Raw genomic sequence first — 23,113 nt, 5'->3', positions numbered from 1 at the left:
ATCGCCATATTGGATCCGCCATCTTGGATTTAAAAAAATTGACTTCAGATTCGTAATCGGCGACCCCAAAAACTCTCGAGTGCCGGGTTTCGAACAAATCCAATAATTAAAAAAAAAATATGGACCGCCATTTTGGATCCGCCATTTTGAATTTCGAAAAACTGACTTCGGATGCCTAATTAGCAACGCCAGAAACCCCCTGGTAACAAGTTCCAACCCATGACAATGCGTAAATCGTTCAGTATCAACGTTTTAATTTTACTAGTCTCTTTTCGAGAGCATATTTTCGGGCACTAGGCCCATTCTAACTGCCCAAGACTGGTATGTAATTAAGGGAATTTTCCCCAATAATACCAGAGTAATTATATGTAAGAACCACATTTTTAGCTGCATTTTAACATGTCAAGGAAATAAAAATATTGAGAACATCAGCATTTTTATAAAAAGCCGACCAGCGCGACCTCTAAGAAAACTTTTTTTTTGTCAAAATAAAAAACACGTTTCTCCTTTTTTATCACAAATAACAATAATTTGAGGTAGGGTTTATGAATTTCCAAAAAAAAAATTTTTTGAACCACTCTAACATACATATTTATATACATGTAAGTATAAATAAAGAAGAGCCGATTTTTGAGAAGTGAGTTGTAAATCTTAAAAGCATATGCTTTTGGAATCATTAATAAGAAGTGGTCGACTTCGAGCAGACGTTCAAGTGCCTGGGGTTCTATAAAAAGTGAAATTAATAAATTTAGTCGCCGAAACCAAGTGAAAAACAAACATGAATATATACGCAGCCATAATTTTGGCGTTCTGTGTCTGTACTGTAACAGCAGGTAATTTAGCTCTACCCCTAGAATAACTTTAAAAAAATTATGAACAGTATTGTATGTATTAGAGTATTTTACGTATAGAATATGCGCAAAGTCGTTAAGCTTAGCGATGTATTGTTATTTTATGCTTTTGGAACAGAATTCTGATTTTGGCAAAGTAAATCGATCGGACCAGCCTATCAAAAATTTTCTAAAATTTATCTGAACTGATCGGACAAAATAGTGATAGAAATATATATATATTTTTTAATGGAGAAGATTACTACATATGGAATAGGGGAAATATTGCCATTGAGCCACAATTACGTCTTGACCTAAAAAAAATTGGTCAAAAGTAGTGTTCTTCGAAAAAAAACATGCAAAATCCACAGGATTTATTCCAAAACAAAAAATGTATATACTTTTTATTATACTAGTATTATAGATTTTAAGACGAGAAACACGATTCCACTGTTCACAATTCGAAAAAAAGGTCAACCACTCAATTTTTAATATGCATTATAAAATTGTGTGACGGATGTACAGCTGCATGCAAATCATAAATAATACAATATATAATTCATTTTTCAAATTGAGGGGTTGACATTTTTGTCGTTTTTTAAACAGTGGAATCGTGTTTCTCGTCTCAAAATCTATATTATTAGTATAGTAAAAAGTACAAAAAATGTTTTTTTTTAATATATCCGTTGGATTTTGCATGTTTTTTTTTCGAAGAACAATATTTTTGACAAATTTTTTTAAGGTCAAGGAGTGATTGTGGCTCAATGGCAATATTTTTTCTTAAAATGCAATTATATTAGCTTTCAAAGCCATTTTGTTCGGTATCAAAATATTGCTTCTGTCGAAAGCGCTACGATTAATTGGCATGAAGTGTTAAAAAAGCACACTGTGTGCCGTCGAATTAGCTCGAATATCTTATTTTTCAGTAGAGAAATGTAATTTTGAAACTTTAAAATTACTTCTCAAAAACATATGATTTATAAAAATATAATTCATTTATAAACAATAATAAAACAAGTAATTTTTAGCAAAACAGAACGACTTAAAAAAAAAATATATTTATACCTATATATGATCCAATGATCGGATCTAAACCGTATTAGTATGGGACACCTCTGAGACACTACCTTTCCGATGCAAAAAGAATTGTCGAAATCGGTTGACGTGGTGCAAAGTTATGCGGTAAAATACATTAAAAAAAAATTCCGACGAACTGATAACCTTCTTCTTTTTGGAAGTCGGTTAATAAAATAAAATGTCTTTCATATAAAATTTTTGTTTCTCATTTCGCGCCCCCCTCTACTCCCACCCTCGATGTACATTTTTTTTTTTTTATAATATAAGATTGACAAAAATTGTTATGGCAGTTTTCTCAACGTCATTCAGTAAGTAATCCACAGTAATTACCATACAATAAAACGAAAGAAATAATTTGTTTATCTGACGACGACCAAATCGAATATTTTGAGATAGGGTGTTTTTCTATTAAATTCTGAAATAGGGCGTTCTTGAAAAGTTTTTTTAGATAGAACGTTTTCGAACTGGCTGCCGAGATAGGTCGATCTTCCACTCAGCCATTGATATAACAATTTTAGATTGAATTTCGAGTTTGCCAATACAAATTGTAAAAATGGAATTTTAGTTTCTCAAATCATATTCATCTTTTACTCAATGTAATTTTTTTTCATTAGGTAACACAGTAGTAGATTCGTTCGTTTTGTCGAGAAGAACATTTGAATTTTTTAAAATTACTACAGTTTAAAAGAATCGTAAAGTTCCGCATGCTGTCATTTTTTCGGTACTTTTTCGTCTAAATAAACGTTTTAAAACTATATTCACATTACAGCGTAAATTACTTTGTTTCGATCAAATTACTTCACATAAATCAAGTAAGTTCACATTTTCTTTCATAATTTGTACGTACGGGTGTCTAGTTTGTACTTGATTTCAAAAAACAAATGGTTGCATACCTTTAGGCATTTTTTCATATTTCCTCAACAGGGAACGCTTAAATAAATGAAAAATCTTTTTTTTCTTCATTCTGTTCTTGATTTATGATAAACTAGCAGACCCGGCGAACTTCGTCCGCCCAAAATTTATTTTTTTATTGAAACATTTGGTCCAACGTTTTCGTCAGCAATTCAAGTTCACGTTTGGTTTGTGGTGACGGAAGGAGAATCGTCCTTGAATCTGTATAGTATAGTTAGTGGCAATTTCCAAACTGGTGAGTATCATTGATCCACATTCTGTTTAGTCAACGTAAAGCAAGGACCGCAATGGTTCTGGTGGTTGATTTAACGGGGGTAATTTGACTTTGATCTCTGGTGCCTCCGAATTGACGATTTTTAGCAATAACTCGGCTCCAGTGCCACCTTGCGCATCTTTTTTTGCAATAGTATTGCCCCTATCGTTACCAATACATATATATCCCGAATATGAGTCAAATCGGATCACAAATAGGATTTTGAGTAATAACTCGACTCCAGCGCCACCTGGCGTTTTAAGTTGTGAACTTAAACTATACAGGGACCTACTCAAATACATAAAACATGTCATTAAAATCGTTTCGGTAGTTTAGGACGACTCCACCCACCAGAATAAGTCTTTTATATACTGACACCTTTCGGCATTTTTGCCCATACAAAAAAATCTATCACGCATTCGTCATATGGAGAAAATGCGCAACATCATCATCGAAAAAAATTCTCAAAAATCAACGATAACTTATAGCCATTAAAAACTTGCACTTTGTTATACTGAAATTGAGTGAACTACAAAACTGCATACTCAAAATTTAGTGCTATTTGATGCAAAATGAACAATATTTCTATAAAAAGTTAACAAAACATTTATAATGAAAAAGAAAAAAAAACACTGTATTCTGGGTGTATACATATATTTACAGATAGATAAAAGTTTCAATATGTTTGGAAAGCGCCACGTTCCCTTTTCCAGTAGCCCCAAAATCTCTATACCAATTTCCAGGACACTACTACAAAATTTCCAGAGATATACACTATGAAAAATTCGATATGTATGGGTAATGCCACTCTCCCTTAATATGTATATCGAAAGTCTGCAGTAGGTATCCAAATTTCGGTACAGCCACTCGCGAGATCTTCTTCTTTATTGGCGCTGTAACCACCTAAGCGATTTTGGCCGAGTCCAAAACAGCACGCCAGTAATTTCTCTTCTATGCTAACTGACGCCAATTGGAAATGCCAAGTGAAGCCAAGTCCTTCTCCACCTGGTCTTTCCAACGCAGAGGAGGACTTCCTCTTCCTCTGTTACGAGCAGCGCGGCCCGCGTTGAATATTTTCAGAGTAGGAGCGTTTCTGTCCATTCGAACGACATGGCCAAGCCAGCGGAGCCGCTGAATTTTAATTCGCTGCACTATATCTATATCGTTGTAAAGCTCATACAGCTCATCGTTAAATCGTCTGCGATATTCGCCATCACCAACGCGTAAAGGTCCGTAAATCTTTCGCAGAATCTTTCTCTCGAAAACTCCAAGAGCCGCCTCATCAGATGCTTTCATTGTCCATGCCTCCGCGCCATACACCAGCACAGGCATGATGAGTGACTTATAGAGTGTGATCTTTGTAAACCAAAGAAATATATTTCTGCCGAAACAACAAAATTTGAATGTACATTCATAGATATGTATGAATGTATGTACATATGTAAATAAATAAATGTAAGCAATTGCAAGGCATATTTAATAACATGATACAAAAAAGAAGGTAGTTTCAATAAACAACTTTTTGATTAAAAATGAGATTTTTGACAATTGCTCAATTGTAAAAAATTTTAAGCGGCGTTACCAAATTTAAGTTTTTTAGTGAAGGGGGTTTTATATCCTAAATTTGGGAATATAAACAAAATTGTTGTATTAACACTTATCTCTTAAAAATAATTAATATTTTATCTTAAAAACGTTCAAGTTTTACATTAAATTCGATAACTATTTACTTGCCAAAATCTTTATTTTTACATTAATAAAATTGTGGTGAACATATTTTAACAATTTTTTAGTATCATTATGTCATCTGATTATTACACAATATAGCTAGCCAGGACTATTACAGTTTTCTATATCGGATACGATTGTTTCTGATATAATTGAGACACTGAAATTACACATTTCGATATTGTCTTTGTCCATGTCTTTCAAGTAACTTGATTTACGGATTTACTTTGGAACCCATAGGCCTCATTACTTTAAGAGAAGTGAATCTTAGCCAATTCTAGTAAATTTCGACAATATCGTTGTTTCTTTGGGTAAAAATAAATTGAAAAATGGGGTATAGTCATCATTTTGACAGGGAGAATGTAAACTCGGGTTACGCTAACCACAGGATTTTTGCGCAAAATACGTTTCCACGTTGTAGGCTTTCGGCAGCGGTTCGAAAAAATAACCCTCATCAGTCCGGCTACGCTGACCACCGTATTTTTTACAAAAAGATCCATATTTCAAACCGAAGTTATTCATTAATTTATATCTGAAAATTTGAAATCTCTATTTTAAACTAACGCTTAATTGTTTGACAACACGTGTGTGTTAAAATGTTTTGCTTTGGGTTAAGCGTTTGGACACAATAACCCAAAATTATTGTATAAATAACCTAGCCGTACCCAACAAAATACCTTTTGCTTGTTCAAATTTCGATTGTAAATAAACAAAAAATTAATAATAATAATGGAGGATTTTCGATATAGGATAAGGTAGCACGAAATGTCACAATCTACTTAATTGTCAGGTTGTTAATATGGCGACGAAAAAGTGACAATGGAACTACCTTCTTTTTTGTATCATGTTTAATAAGGTAGAAGTGACAATTAGCTCGAACTCTCTTGTAGCTAGTTATAGTGTCAAAAACTGTAAACAAACAAATTAACCCTATGACGTACGAGTGCTATGTTTGCTAAAAATTAGCATCAATTGAAACTCATCATGATGAAATTATACTAGGTGTAGTAATAAGAGCGTGATGACCCTATGATTTCACCCTATCTAATTTGAAAATTTGCCTTTAAAAATTTTTATAAGATAGCCGAATGTCAGGAAAATAAAGCGAGAAATCTTTTTTATTACTTCACCTGTTTATAATTTCATCATGGGAATGCATCAGCATAAATACATACATATGTATGTACGCATACTAATTTTAAGGATTACTTCAATATTACCTTCAAAGAATTTTATCCGCATTCGCATCTTATATGCACATATATATATGGACAGAAAAGAATGCCTCATAAAAGAAACCACGTAAATAAATGAAAGAAATGTTTTATGAAATTGTTTTAAACATTTTTATACCTTTCATGAGCATGAAATGGTATTACAACTTTGGTCCGATGTTTGTAAGTACCAGAATAAGAAGCAATAGACCCATTAAAATGTATACTTAAATGATCAGAAAGGCGAGCTGAGTCGATTTAGCCATGTCCGTCTGTCTGTCGGTCTGTTTGTATGCAATCTAGTCTCTCAGTTTTCGAGATATCCGGATAAAATTTGGTAGGTGGGTGTATTTTCATAATGTATTAATCATTTGTCGGAACCGGAAGAATCGGACCACTATAACATATAGCTCCCATACAACTGATTGTTCAGATATGAGATTTTTCGTTATAACTCCTCCATTTATGCAGCTAGGAACATGAAATTTTGCAATACTTCCACCCATTATCAGCAGAATATTTACAGTGAAAATTACAAAGATCGGGTGACTATAACCTATAGCTCCTATACAACTGATTGTTCAGATATACAATTTTTTTGTTATAACTCCTCCATTTACGTAGCTAGAAACATGAAATTTTACACTGTTATTACTCGCTATGGAAAGAATACTTACAGTGAAAATGGCGAAGATCGGGTCGCTGTAACCCATAGCCTCCATACAACTGATTGTTCAGATATGAAATTTTTTGTTATAACTCCTCCGTTTATGCAGCTGGGAACATTAAATTTAGCAATACTTCCACCCATTATCAACAGAACTCTTAGAGTGAAATTTAAAAAGATCAGGTCACTATAACCTATAGCTCCCATACAACTGATTGTTCAGATATAAAATTTTCGTTATAACTCCTCCATTTAAGTAGCTAGGAACATGAAATTTTGCACGGTTATCACTCATTATCAAAAGAATACTTTCAGTGAAAATGGCGAAGATCGGGTGGCTATAACCTATAGCCCCAATACAACTGATTGTTCAGATATGAGATTTTTTGCCATAACTTCTTCATTTAAGCAGCTAGGAACATAAAAATTCGCACCGTTTTCACTAATTATTAACAAAATGCTTACAGTGAAAATAACAAAGATCGGGTCACTATAACATATATCTCCGATACAACTGATTGTTCAGTTATGAGAATTTTCATTATAATTCCTCCATTTATGCAGCTAGGAAAATTAAATTTTGCCATACTTCCATCCATTAACAACAGAATACTTACAGTGAAAATAACCAATTATTTCATAAAAATTACATAAATATAGCTCCCATACAACTGATTGCGATTTTTTGTTATAACTGCTCCATCTATGCAGCTGGGAACATGAAATTTCGCAATACTTCCACCCATTATCAAAAAAATACTTAAAGTGAAAATGGCGAAGATCGGATCGCTATAGCCTATTGTCTCCATACAACTTATTGTTCAGATATGAGATTCTTTGTTATAACTTCTCCATATATGCAGCTAGAAACACGAAATTTCGCACTATTTTCACTCCTTATCAGCAGAAAGTTTACAGTAAAATTAACAAAGTTCGGGTCACTATAACCTATTTATTAGCCCCCATACAACTGATTGTTCAGATATCGGGTTTTACTGTAAAACTCCTTTATTTGGACAGATAAAACCGATAAATTTCGTAAGCTATTTTATAAATAATAATACAAAGTCTACTGAGAAAATCGTCAAAATCTGCTGTATAAGCTTTATCTCTTGTACTACTGATTGTTCCGTTACCAGTTTTTGCGATCTGCTAAATTAAAATTTTCAGACGTTCATAAAAGGTATGAAGCCTTCGGCATAGCCGAAGACAGCGCTGCTCTTACTCGTTTTGTTTCTATTCGCCCAATGTTTTTGTGCGTTTAGTTTCTTATTTAAGTATTTACTGCTAAAAAACATCCGCACTTATAAAAACCATTTAATGTTTTCTTCTACATACGTATGTATACCAGACGATCGTGAAAGGTATGAAGAATTCGGCATAGCCGAAGACAGCGCAGCTCTTACTTGTTTTGTTTCTATTCGCCCAATGTTTTTGTGCGTTTAGTTTCTTATTTAAGTATTTACTGCTAAAAACATCCGCTCTTATAAAAAACCCATTTAATGTTTTCTTCTACATACGTACGTATGTCAGTGTAAATCTAGGTCCTGACGTGATTATATGTGCATAATTTTGTAAGAAACTACTCTTACTCAGATCTGAACTTTCGTGTGCTTTAGGCATTTCAGGCACAGGAACCTCCCAGGGCATGGGAACTGCACCTGGGTATAAACGCATGAGCTTAAAAATATTTGCCTGCAATGGGCAAGTAATAAAATCACTCGCGTTGAAATGATTTCCACAGAACCTCAGTTGTTCTCCCAACGAAGTCTTCTAACTTCGCAACTAGGCGCCTTAAAGTATCGCACCACTTTAACGTATTGGCTCTTGCCACACACAATGCAAGGCTCGTAGTTCCTGCTCCTTTTCATTTTTGTATATGTATGTATCTATAGATGCATGTGGTCGAAAAACAAAAAAAAAATACACAATTCAAAACTATCTCAAAGCACACAATTGAATTTTTAATGAAAATTAGAAAATGCCAACTTGAAAAGGGTTAAAAGTTATTCATCATTTGACATTATAGTCGATGTTCAAAATAGAGAGGTTTATATAAAAAGCAGCTATTGCTCTATGTATATAAAACCTTACATGGCCTTGGTTACCATGTCCTACAATTCCAAAAGAATCAATCCGGATTTCCAACCAGGAACAGTGATTTACTCTACGTAGCAAGATGTCGGTTCCAAGCAGAGAGTAAAGTATGCCGGGCCAAATGAATTTAATAAACTGCCCAACGCTATTAAAACACTGGAACGAGTATCGGTTTTTAAAAACGAAATAAAGAGTTACTTACTACAAAATATTGAATCGCTTCTTACGTAAAGTTTCTTTTTTTTGAATGTAAAGCTTTTGAACACGGATCGTTTTGCTACTATACGTTAGTTTTTTTTGTATTGTATGATAAAATGATAGAATCTTAATCTTAGGCACCCTCTTTACAGCCAATTTGGCGCAGAGGAATATTACTAATATACAATAATTTATATGTAATAGTTATCTTATCTTATCTGTTAATCCAAACTGATATTGTATAAATCGTTTCAATTTAGTAGTAAGTATGTATCATTCTTTTGAATCTACAAAAGATCTTGATCTTATTGTGCTAATACTTAATATTGAAATAAATGAATTACATAAGTTAAAAAAAAAATGTCAAAATCACTTCTACCTTGTTTAATATGCCTTGAGCAATTGTGTGTAGAGAATTACTGCCCACATGCTAGGCGAAGGTGTTGGCATACATTTAAACAAATTTAACCTTAAAGCCACTGCACTTTTGCTAAGAACTATCTTGGGCCAAGTGGTGTGGCAAAAAATGAGCCTAGCGCACATAGGCACTTGGAGAAATCCGCTGCCTTAACACCACAAACCTTGATAAATTTTTGCGTACATACGGTAATTACGAGGACTTAAAGAACTTTATACTGCCTTGCTTGCAGAGAAAAACGGTATTTGCGCAGCCGTTAAAGCAGCATATTATTTTCCTTGCAAAAATTTTTAAGTTTTTCCCACATTTGAATAAATAAATTTTCATTTATTTGTTTTGAATTTATTTGACATTTGAATTATTTCGAGAGAGTAAACTCAAAATGCTAGCAAACGCAAGGCATATTCAACAAGGTAGAAGCATGATAAAAACATTACAAGGTAAATTCATTCTCTCATTTCGTCGGCCATGATTTTTTTCTGACGTTTGCCAACATTTTAAAATCATATAAAATTGAAAATAAAAAAATTAAATTGTTCACAATTGTTGTTGTTTGAGATTGAAAATGAGAATGTGTGTGTGAGTTTGAGTTTTGATTTTAAAATTATATTGTTGGCAAACGTCAGACTGCCTCTCAATGGTTTTACCTTGTTATGTTTTTATCATGGGTAGAAGTGACAATTCAGTCGAGCTCTCTCATACCTGACTGTAATGTCAAAAAACGTAAACAAAGAAATTAACCCTTTGTTATGCATGTACCATATTTGATAAAATTCAATATCTATGAAATGAAAGTTTTTGTAAATATGAAAATATCTAAAATCACATTACAATCGGCTTCATTTTAGTTTTTGTATTTTCGTTTAATGTAAATGTGGAAATGCATATCTACTTACTCAAAATTACACATTTATTTATAAAACCGTTTTGGCAATTTTTTTTGTTTTTATTAGCCCAATGTTTTTGAGCATTTATTTTTTTATTCAAATACTTAATTATAGAGTATATTCGACATTTTAAAAAAATTTTTGATTCTTTCTTCTAAATTTACATCGGAACTTAACTTCANTTTTGTTTTTATTAGCCCAATGTTTTTGAGCATTTATTTTTTTATTCAAATACTTAATTATAGAGTATATTCGACATTTTAAAAAAATTTTTGATTCTTTCTTCTAAATTTACATCGGAACTTAACTTCAATAGTTCAGCTATTAAATTTTTGCAATGCGAAATTTCTTTTCCATTAAATTTATTAAAAATTACTTCCAGTTTCTTTATGTCCACAAGGATTTCTGGTTTAGGTTTTATCATACCACCATTTGAAATTTGGTCTATCCATGTATATGAGTGGAAGATTTTCTCTTCATATTCAGTAATGCTTAATTTTCGTATGATAAATCCAGCTGTGTATGAAAAATAAAAACACGACTCTTTTCACATGGCATTATGAAAAAGGGAAAAGGGATGTTAAGAACCAGAACGTCGAATTTATAACAGTAAATGGTGATCTAAAGCGGTAAATTTTGTGGAACGAATTTGTATCATGGTGTTCGCGGAGCTTTTGCTTATATGTATATGTTAATCTACTCGTGGATCCGGTCGTGCTTGTTTATGGCAGACTTACTCAGTTTGAATCTGTGCATCAACAGCTATCTTCGTCCCCACAGACACCTCAGGAACGGCCGACACTTCAGATAACTCAAGCATTGGGGAATTGTATGGTAGAGGTACTGCACCTGGGAACAAACGCGTCCGCTTGGAAATACTCGGCTGTGATGGGCAACAAATAAAGTCCCTGCCACTAAAATGGTGTTCGCACACACGCGAAGAGTCTCCTAATGGAACACCGCAGCTACTTGCCCACCGTTGTCGTTTCACTTGACAATTAGGAGGTTTAAAATAACGCACAGGTTTGTTGTCCTGGCTCTTGCCACACAGAGCGCACCGCTAGTAATTCCTTTTCATTTTATTTTTGTATGTATCTATTTAAAATCAGTCGCACAGCTCAAAATTGAAAATTGAAATTAAAAAATTAAAATTTTGAATTGTATAGGGTTAAGAGTTGACATTACAGTCGCAGTTCAAAAGAGAGAAATGTCGAAATCACTTCTACCTTGTTATGCCTTGAGCAAACGTAAAAAAAAAACCCAATGGCGGACGAATTAAACGAGCGGTTTTACCTTTAAACATTTTTATCATGCATACATCTACGCTTAACGAGTAAAAAAACAAGCATCGACGATTTCCATTTAAAAACAAGTAATTTTGATTTTATCGATATTCAGAAGCGCATATAAAGTTTGTCGCTTACAAATCATTACAAAATTTTAAGCGTAGATGTGTATGCGCGTAAAAACAAGCCTAATGTTACGAAAAAACTCTGCTTAAATTTTTTAACAATTTCCCGCAAGCTTTTTATATGTAATAATTACGATAAACTTAGACAGCCCCATAAAGGTTAATGTAAAGATCTGCTAGGAATCGAGATATCTCCGAATTTAGTGAATGATCTATTCATTTGTGAGAGGTAATTCAAAAGTAGTGATAACTATAAACTTATATAACATAATCTCTTACCTAAATTAAACAGCTCTATTTAGTTTCTGGTTTTGGAGAACTCAGTTAAGCGAATTCATAAGATTTTTCTTAATAATATAACGCGTTTTTTTTCTCAATGGTCCATTACGGCCAAAACCTCGCTTTCATCTTCCCAAATGGCACATGACCCATGTTTTTGTTTGTATACAACTGGTTACTTCTTAACCTGCTTTATTAAAACATTATTTTTGTGTTTTTGTTTATTTGACATGAGACGGGAATTAGTTACTTATACTTACATTGCGAAGATGACCATATGCAGTGTTACCACTGTTGGTCTTTTCCGCCCAGATTTGGTCGCTTCTTTTTCATTTGGTAGGTTGGTAGGCAAAGTAAGATTTTGGTCGGATAGTTGAATTAAGTTTTTAAATTCTTAATTATAGAAATATATATCTCAAACATCATTTTGCATATAAATATTTGCAAATGTACCTTTTAAACATTTGCCAATCCTGCCTTTTATGGCTGGAGACTTTTGCGAGCTGAAAACATTATTGCGTGCAGAAACCTATTTAATTTATATAAAGTGCACATGCCACTCATTTCACGTTTTCTCAAGCTACGCTTGTAAAAAATTCTCGAAATGCATTGAGACACTGTGCCGCAACATATATAGTTTCTTTTCCCACAGTCCAAAGAGGATACATGAACTGAAGGAATTTCAGGAATACTGTTCGGTAAAACCCCACAAAATCTTGGGCATATCTGAAAGACGATGGCTTTCACTAGAAAACGTTGTGTTAAGAATAGTTGAGCAATGGGATAGTTTGAAACTTTATTTTATTTCCTGCTTTTACGAAGTAAACAGTATGCGATCTGCTGACCTGGCCGAAGGAATGTGTTGGAAAACCAAATCATATTTAACAATCTTAACAAAGAGTTCCAAGCTGTAAGCTCTCGTTTGCTATACTTATATGCAACTATCAAAGCACGTTATCTCTTAATTTTGAGTAATTTTACTAAAAAAGATGCGATCAGTAACAATGTTAATATTGATTTTAAAAATGAAAATAACCATACAAAAATTTCTGACATTTTTGTTGGAACGAAAGCTGAGATGTTTATGAAAAGTGATTTCAATTGTTCTGAAATTCTTGAAGTTAAAACCAATATATTAAAGTTTTACATAGATTTTTTGGACCAAATAAATTTAAGATTTGATTTCAAGCGTTAAGGTATAAAACTTTCACAAATAATAACACCAGCTAAGATAGTTTCTAAAGAAGATTTACCAATTTTACCTCTTTCGTTAAAGCTTCACCATCTCATAGATTGCGACCCTAATATAATAACCACGCAGTGGAATTTACTGAGGCTAAGTGAGCTTGATATTTCCAGCGATCTGGATATTGATATGTTTTAGGAAAAAGTTGATTCTATTAAAAATGGAATGAATGAAAATAGCTCCATCCCACTCGCCACTTTTGTTTTTAATATAATATCATTACCACTTATGTAGCTCTGCGGCTGCAGAACGCAAATTGTCAACGCTTTCTTCTATAAATACTAAATTAAGAAATAAACTTAAGATTGACAGTATCAATAGCATAATGTTATACAAGGGACTTGTAAACAAAAATTACCCGCACTATGTGTGGTCAGCTGCTAAAGATTTGCATGTGTGATTAATTGATTTAAATTTACTTTTAAGAAATTATACTTATTGGTACATAACATGTACATATGTATATAATTCATACAACCAAAAAATGCTAAATGGTCTCATCTCTGTTTATAAGACTATTCCTGCACTTATTTATTTCTTGTTTGTTTTAAAATCTTCAAAGTACATATATGTACATATGTATGTAAATGTTTTGTATTCGAAACATTTAATCTTAAATAAATTAATTGTATGCTTTCAGAATGCTTTTTTGTAATTGAGATTTATTTGGTAGGTTGTAAGCGATTTTGGTCGGATTTGGGAAGAAAACTGGTAGGGGGAAAAAATTGTTAGTGGCAACGCTGACAATATGTTTGCTAATTTTTTGTTTTATTCTCTTTCTCTACGCTGTAACCGCCCGAGTGATATTGGCCGACTTCATATATGGGCGGTGCCAGTGAAAAGTCTACCGCGTAAAAAAAATTAAAAGTCCTATATCTAATTTATTTATGGGCCAATTTGGCTGCTTTTTTTAATATACGTATACTGCTTATGTAAGTAGAAACATTTTTACCACAAATTGTCTCGTTAGATGGCGCCGGGGTCGAGATATTTTGAAAAAATGATTTGTTTCACATTTGGCATGTTTAGTTGAAACGTAGTACACTGAGGGAAAAAATGCATAGTAAAAATGGAAACTTTGTTTGATTATCGTTTAAAAATGTTCGTATTTAAAAATAATATTTTCACAAAAAAAATTTATTACGCACGTATTTTACTGTTCACATCTGAGTATGTATATGTAAGTGTACACATCCCCAGCATGCAGAACGGTGACAATACACACATACATACATAAATACATACATAGTACATCCCTGCAAAAAGTGGGACTAGGTTAAATACTAATACAGGGCCACGCTACCCTGCAAAAAGTGGGACTAGGTTAAATACTAGTACAGGACTACGCTACCTTGTAACCAACACTAGTGACCGAAATCTAAAGTCCAAATATATGGAGAAAATATGGACACATTAATATTGCGATGTCATTGGACCTGACCCCCTCTGGTCCAACGCTGCATAACATGGGACCACCTAGATAACTACTCCTTTTGAACTATGGCACCAGAGTTCCAGATTTGGCGATTTAGCGCCAATGTGGCGATTTTTTTTTGGATATTTGCGCGTAAAAATTTAGGAAATCGCCATAGGAGATTTTTGGTGATATTTTCCCTTCAAATAAATTTTTTGTGCGCTATCAAGTAAATGCGTCGAAACACGAGAAAAGTAGATTGTGGAGTTAGAGCTTTACTTTTGATGTGGTAATTTTTTTTATTGTTATAGATTTTATTGTAGCATATCGCACATTTGCCAATATTAAACCGCCATTTGTGACAACTCTAGCTACAACAACAGCCTCTATAAAAATTAAGTTAACATGAGCAAGTGGATCAAATGGCAAAGGGATTTTAACAATTTATGGAGCAATTTTACAGAAGAGGCTAATGACGTGATAAACTTCACTTAACAAGCATATTAAAAGACTGTCAAACATTTTTAATTACACTTATCGAAGAACTTTTGAAACGATTACCTAGTCAATTAAACACTTTTAAAAAAGCTTTGATTTTGTCATAGAAAAGTGTTTGAATCACAAGAGGGTGAGTTTCAGGGACCTGTCAATCCACTATTTAACTTTGAAGGAAAGAGAAGCAGCGGAAACTGATTATTTAAATCTTGTAGCTTTCCCATGGAATAACTTTTTTCAGAACGGCATTCCATCGGACTCGGAAGAATTTTGGATAATTGCTTACGGACTGAAAACCGCAACAGGCAATAAAATGTTTGGAAATATAAGTAAAGTAGCCTTCATACTATTATCCTTGCCGCACTTAAATACTTTTGTTGAGCGCGTTTTTTCCTAAATGAATTCAACAAATCTAAGATTCGAAATAGGATGAGGTTGGAAAGCCTTAATTCAATAGTGCGAATAAAGTGTTATATGAAGGCTAATAGTTTCTGCTGCAAAACGTTCTCAATATCAAACAGCATGCTATCAAGGTTGAAAAGCTCAATATATGACAACACCACAAATGTAAATGATTCAGAAACTATTGGTGATTTTGAAGAAATTGTGGAAATAGCTGATCTCGCCTTATTATAGGTTTTTATTTTATTTTTAGCACCGAGCGCTTAAAAGCGGATTGTGCGATTAATCAATTAATACGGGTTATAATAAATATAATAATTGCGCAGTCCTATTGAAAAATGTGTTAATACAAATATTTTTAAAAAGTATGCGTATATTTAAAGAACATTGTTTGCACATCACTATTATATAAGTGATTTGTGTTATTTATTATTACTCTGAAGGTATTATATTCGTTTTAGGTTTTAAAAACTTTATTATAACAAGATCTAATTTTTTAAATAAAAGATTTGTTAAGTCGATTTCATGATTTTTATTAAAAAAAAATTGCTGATTTTTGGCGATTTTTTTCAGATTTTGCCCTTTTTGGCACATTCGGCAGCCGAATCATATGTATTGCCGATAGGCCACGGAGAGGTGGTGTTCAACACATATACCAGTTTTTTACCTTTGAGGTGTAGTAGAACAAGAGTGTGGTGTAGTGGTAAGCAGTGCGCGCTTCCACTCCGCAGCACCTGGGTTCAAACCCTGGTCAAAGCAAAATCGCAAAAAATATAGAAAAAAAGTTTTTCTTAACAGCGGTCGTCCCACGGCAGGCAATGGCAAATCTCCGAGTGTATTTCTGCCATGAAAAACAGCTTCTCATAAAAATACAATCGCCGTTCGGAGTCAGCGTAAAACTGTAGGTCCCTCCGCTTTGTGTGACAACATCAAGGCGCACGCCACAAATCAGAGGAGAAGCTCGGTCAAACACTAACATATGTGTAAGCGCCAATCTATTATTATTATTATTAGTAGAACAAGAGACACCACGATCTAAAGGATCCTTTGTATCTCTTTAAAGGAGTCCCTAACCCAATGTTACCAAGATACCCTCGGCTTCCCTAATGAATCCTAAAAGGGCCTTGGTAGACGAATTCCTAACAAGGGGTTGGACAATCGAAGATTTAAAATAAATCAGTCTTCGTCTGACTAAAGCCGGACAATGGCAGAGAATATGATCCGAAGTTTCATCAGCCTCGAGGCAGAGCCAACATTCCGACTCTGTGATCGCACCTATCCGATGCAAGTGGAATCGCAATTAGTTGTAACCGGTCAGATACCCAGAATGTCGCCTGATGTCATTTCTATTTGGTAGGACAATGGCGTTTCTGTTAAAATGGTAGCCGAATAGCCTGGCTTGTCTAAGGCCCCCACCGCTCCCCAGTACCTACTGCGTTCCGAGTGTACCCACTCAGTAATTAAGGCTCTTGTAGAGGACCAACTGAGACCACAGAATGGTTCAGGACCCGAAAAGGCAGTTAGCGATCCTTCACGTGCCAATTAGTCGTTGATCTGGTTGCCTTCAATTCTACAATGGCCTGGTACCCAGCACAGTGTTACCGTGTTTTTGGCTGCCAAAACGTGTAGCGTGTCAAAGCAGTCCCTAACCAGATTGAATTTGATAGTCCCGTTTGAAAGGGCCAGGGTGGCTGATTGGCTATCTGAAAAGGTAACTAAAATGCGCACTTTAAAGGTTTAATCTTGAGCAGTTTAAGATTGCGACTATTTCAGCCTGAAACACCGTGGGCCATTTGCCTATGGGAATTGTAAATTTGGTGCTAGGTCCAAAGATACCAGCACCCGCTCTGTCCGCCAACCTTGAACCATCTGTGTACCAGTGTACATATCGGAGATCAAGGGCAGGGAGCCCATTTGTCCAATCTTCGCGATCGGGGATTATCACTTGGCATTTTCTGCCAAAGGATCTCTTCCTTAGTCATGGAATCAGAGACTTCGCATATTTCCAACCCTGGTATCTTCCCAAGAATACCTGCATGAAGCTTCTTTGCGAAAAGGCCGTCATTAGATAGTCGAAGTTGCACCTCCCTCGTGGCTGCTGTTTCCTGGATAAAAATATGGAGAGGAGTTCATCCCAGGAGCGACTCCAGAGCCGCAGTTGAACACGTTTTATAGATCCTGTGACGGATAGACATGCCAATCTTTGCTGTTTGTTAAGGCGAAGTATCACAGTTTTTTGCATTGCCTTCTGCCACCACGCACGGCAGTAATAAAAGTAGATTTGCAACCCCTGTTCGCAAAGTCTATGTTATTTTGTAAAAGATATTGTAAAAGGTACTCACCCCTTTCGTTGATATCGGAGCTTCCCACACTGTTTTGTATGGATTCGCATCACAACCAATAATATACTGGCAATTTGTACGTCGACAGAATTCGACGAGCTGCTGCACCTCCAATAGTGGTATAGTGGGGACGTCACCAGGAAAGTAGGCATATGCGAGGTTATTGAGGTTGTCGTTAATCAAAATGGAGGCGCGGGGAGTAACCCCAAGCCGGTCGTAGAGTAACCTACTTGAACTAGCCAGTCCTCTTACTTATCCTCCGCTAAACCATTGTTCTTGCAGCAGACCTATAGCGAATTTGCGTTCGCTGGCTAACCTCTCAATTGTGGCCGATGCCCCCTTGGCATCATGTAGGTTAGCCTGTAGCACCCTTAAGGTGCTCATTGCTTCCGCTGAAGCGACGCCTTAACGATACACTCCTTTTTGTCTCGTCGGGACCCCTTATCCCTGGCATCACCTGTCCGATTGGATCGTACGGTAGTGGTGGTTTTCGATGGCTTGGAAGCCACGTCTTCTTGTCGCCCAATGGCGGCGTTCAACGTGGGCTGTCGAGTCACACTCGGGGCCACGGATCCAGTCCCAGTTGGGGCAACAGGTAGCACAGTTGCTAGCATGCTGCATAGCAGTGATTTGGATCCTTGTCCCGAAGGTGCCTCGCCAGAGCAGGTCTCCGTCTGCGGAACTGGCTCAGGTGGTTTCACCTTGGCTACTCCCTCTGCAGTAATAGCTGTGTGCCAGTTGCCAGCATGCCGCACGTCCACATCGGGCTCAGCCGGGGCAACAGCTTCCCTAGCCTCCCCCGCAGGCTCGGTGACCTTCGCCTCTTTTGGTTGCTGCTCTTTAGCTGGCAACAGCAATTTTACGTGTCCATTCCTGTAGGCGATCTTACCTTTAGACGCGGTACGCTTTACCATCGAATTGTGCTCGATTACGATGGCCAAGTGCAGATACTTCTCCTGTACACATAGGCGTCGCTACGTAGGGGCAGGGGGCGGGCTCGAGCCCTATGTTATAATACCATTTCATGCTCATGAAAGGAATAGTTTTCAGATTTCAAATCGGTGGAGTAGGTAGCAAAATATAAATTTAAACATTTTCTTAACTTCTTCCCAGCGTATCTATTAAAATGCCATTTTCAAAAATGTCATGGATTACTATGCCATGTCATTCCATCTCAAACATACTGTTATAGCATGTCATTGCTTCTTATTTAGCTCAGCTGTTGTTTGCTGTTGTATTTCTGCAGTATATTTTTAATAATGTTTAATCCTGCCTTGTATGAAAATGTATATACCAGGGGTGGGCAAGGCCGAGGTCGAAAAGAGCCACGTCTAAGTTCTAAATGCTACAAAAAGCCACAAAAAAGAACAAGAAAAACAAATTTTATTTTTAAATAAACTTATTATTAGAAATGAAAAACATTAATTTTATTATTATTCTATTGTACGTAAGATAGATATAAAAGAAAATTCAAAAGATCCCTTTGGCAAGATTTTCAAAATCTGGTTTTAGGCCAGTTAAAGCCGTTCGTAACAATTCTGTTAAATGTTGGATAGTCAATAGGTACGTTCGTTTAAAATCTCCAGTAAAAAATGTCCAACAGCGAAATTCCGGCGAAATGTCATCTATTATCTCACAAAAGAAAAATATCCAAAACTGTACGCGAACAGAAAATTTGCAGAAACTTGCTGATAGAAATATTGTTTACATTCAAAAAAATTTAAAACGTTAGAAACCAAATCTCGAAGTCTTATCCTGTTCACAGTTCACTGACTAAACGAATAATTACTTACTTCTTATTTTGTAGTTCAGGCCTTTAGTCTCCTATATATAATTGCTTGCTTGTCATACGACTTAGTTAGGCCGATCTGTAGCAGCCACAGAATTGAGCTATATATCAAACTAAAGTGCAAGCTGCAGTTGCAGTTGACCGTGTTTGTCAAAAAAGTAAAAAGCGGCAGAAAAGTCGATAGTGAGTAATATATTCTATTGAAAAATACTAACCATTTTTCCGTGGAATTGAGATTCGGAAAAATCATTAGGAATTATTCATAGTTTTGAAATATATTTCATGAAAGCAAAAAATAAAAATAGCTGAGATCCCTTTCTTTTTTTAAACACCTAGGATATCACTGACCATTAAAAAGGACCCTGAATGACCGCAAACATTAAAGCTTTACACATTTTTGTATGTGATTTTTAAAATGAACTATCCAAAATTAGCCGGTATACATAATTAAAATTTTTTAGAACCAGTGGTTGAATTTTTGTATAATCTACGTCTGCGAGGCGTATACGGAATGGGTCTTTTTTTAATTTTAACACAAAATTTACTTTTTATTTTGTTGTTTTAAATAAATGTGGTTATAGTTTTTATTAATAAAACTATGTTTTATTATTAGTCAAACTCACAACTTCAATATTCTTTAAAAAGTAAGGCAGGACTAAGTATATTTTAGCTCACAGGTTATCTTTTAAGTACATAAGCCTCTAAGGCGTATGTTAAGGTCTTACTCCCAAATAGATTAGGCTTCTAGGGTTAAGAAAGCTTTAGTTTGAAAGTGTGATACTAAATACTTTTCACCATAAACGGCGCAAATTTTCAATGATTATTGCGTTTCAGATTAAGGCTAATACCAGATATTGTGAAAGGTTGGACTATACCTTAAAAATTACCGGTTTCTCATGGCCCACTGCACGAAGCTTAGAGTAGAGTAATGTCTTTTAAGAACTTAAAAATTATCCTGGGTTATCAGGTGTCTAGCATTACAAGATTAACAGCCGTATTCTAACAAAGTCACAAACTTGAGCTCATCACTGCTGTGATTTCTACTGCGCCTCAAAGCTTGCCGCTGCAAAAAATATGCCGCTAGAATACAAATTTTTAAATTTGTGTGTATTTTTCAGCACTCAAAATCGAATCTTTTGTGACACATTTCTCGGCGCACTAGAAATCACAACAGTGATGAGCTAAGTGTTGTCTTTCACGAAGTTCTTTAAATAAACTCACCCGTATTTGGGGGTTACTACTAGTTTTAATAAATTGTTAGTTTAGTTTCCTATAAAATTTACCTTTAGGTTTATGCATTTTAAGAATACATCGAAAATTTGTTTTAGAGAATCAATGTGAAATAATTGCAGAAACGATTAACCGGTTTGCTGAGCAACCGAGACGTCTGCTTTTTAAATAATTTTGTAAAACAAATCGGCAAGTACATATCGTCCCCCGCATGTCAGAAACATGAATGTGTAAGGATGAAAATTTTGGGATTTTTTTATATGTCGGGCCCCCCCTAAATTCGATCCTGGCGACGCCCATGCCTGTACCTGTAAGCGTGAAATTTTCCGGCACGCCGTTGAGAGATGGTTCTGGGCTGCGATGGTGGCCAGAACCTTCTCGTCAGTTAGCTGGGTGCTTTGAAGAAAGTAGCCACGAATAACATGTGTCCGAGGGAAACTACTTTCCTCAACGAGTGAAATTACAAAGACCACTCTTGGCGTCTTGGTGCGTTCGAGCAGGCGACGAGAGGCCAATTAGCTCGAGGAACGCATCCAGCCTAAAATCAGTCCCCGATCGCTCAATCACGACATCTATAATGGATTCTTGGAGCTGAGCCAGTTGCTCTGCTCAAAGTGGTTTGTTGACGGGGTTAACGGGAATGAAGCCCAGTTCCACACTACTCGCCACCTTACTTTAGGCAGCTTTCAAAGATGCTTGCCATAATTTGTGGATATCCAGAGGGGGTCAAGGTTCGAGTTCCACTGCAGGCAACATCCAAATAATTTTTTTTTTTGTTTTTTGGTTTTTTTCTTGATTATTCGCTTCACGGATGAATTGAATATTTACCAATATACAGTACTTTCGTTGACGTTTATAGTAAGATCAATTACGTTTCTATTTGATTTTAATATTTTCCCCCTTCTGTGTAGGCCATAGATTTGCAAATAATTGAACCGCTGGTGGCAATGATGTCAATATAAAAAGTACGTGCGATATAAAATACATGTTTCCTTCCCGTTAAAAATTCGTTCAAGAACAATATTATCAAAACTTTTTCAATGGAAATTTTAATAACGTAACGCCAGGTAACGTCACATTAGATAATTCAGCTGATTAAACATAAAGCAGAGAAGACTTATACATTTCAAAACTTCGAAAATTTACTTTAGACATTTCCAATATTACTACATTTTGTAATTTTGTATTCAAAGTTAAAATCCACAGCGCGTAAGCTTACTAATATCTTTAAATCGCTACTACCGACAGTTGTAATTTTTTTACTGAATAAGGGGCCATTTAATTGCTATGCAAATCTAGAAAAACCTTTTTAAAATTTTGACTTTTTCAATTCTTTTAACATTTTGTCATACGAGCGTTATGTAGCGACAGTTTGTAAAAACCAATATGTATGCACGCGCGAGTTGTTTTCTTTCGAATGAAATCTGATGCTTATTAGGAACAAATTTGTAGTCAAGCCTCTTTCCTTTGCCACCCCAAGTGTTGCCGCATCAAATAATATAGACATAACGTCAAGTTTCTGCGTTAACCTCGTCCCTAAAAGAGTCAGTCTAGAGTATGTAAGAAAAAATTCTCTTCCACTAAGTTAAAAACTAATTTTTTACTTAATATTCTTAAATTTTTTACTCCGCAAATAAAAAAAAGGGTTTTTCTATTAGCGGTCGCCCCTCGGCAGGCAGGTCGTCCTTTGTGTGACAACATCAAGGCGAACGCTACAAATCGGAGGAGAAGCTCGGCCAAACACTAACCTATGTGTAAGCGCCAATCTATTATTACACCGGCACACAAAAAAAAATTTTTGTTCTGTACACCGGACGCCACCTACCTACGGGCATGTTTTTCGACCCGCTGAATCCGAATTTTGAGTTAGTTTTGGCCGGTCACCCCCCAATTTCGAGTAAATTGCAAAAAATCCTAAAAAATAGCGAAAATTTGATGTTTTCGTTACAAAAAAAATTTGTGGATATAGGAAACGCATAATTTTTATGTATTCTGATCCGTTTAATACTAATTTCATATGTACTTAGACAATAAGCCGTTTTATATTCAAGAAAATTGTAAAAAAACCCACAAAAATTGCAAAAATTGCAATAAATCGGGATTATCTTGATAAAAAAAAATTTGCAGGCTCGGATCGAAAGAGATTTTCATGTCATTTGATCTGCTCAATTCGAATCTACAATAAACTCGGCCCATCTTCCCTCAAACACTCAAAAAATTGCAT

The 23,113-nt window shown here is 35.2% G+C and overlaps 1 protein-coding gene across 2 annotated transcripts in view; it reads left to right on the top strand.

Moving 5' to 3' along the window:
• Nucleotides 1-647: 647 nt before the first annotated feature.
• fon (fondue) overlaps nt 648-23,113 on the top strand; it is a 37,010-nt gene continuing 14,544 nt past the window's right edge. Inside the window, exon 1 of one of the 2 annotated variants that reach the window (XM_017615899.1) lies at nt 648-833. In XM_017615899.1, coding sequence (XP_017471388.1) covers nt 779-833 — 55 coding nt within the window. In that variant the 5' untranslated portion in view covers nt 648-778. The remainder of the gene's footprint in view (nt 834-23,113) is intronic. The other variant, XM_017615900.1, reaches the window with a different exon arrangement.

The sequence above is a fragment of the Rhagoletis zephyria genome, unplaced genomic scaffold (genome assembly GCF_001687245.7).
Source record: "Rhagoletis zephyria isolate East Lansing unplaced genomic scaffold, Rhagoletis_zephyria_1.1 Rzeph_scaffold_01096, whole genome shotgun sequence".
Lineage (NCBI taxonomy): Eukaryota > Metazoa > Arthropoda > Insecta > Diptera > Tephritidae > Rhagoletis > Rhagoletis zephyria.
Note: the sequence above shows the minus strand (reverse complement) of the source record. Positions and strands in the feature narration are given on the sequence as shown.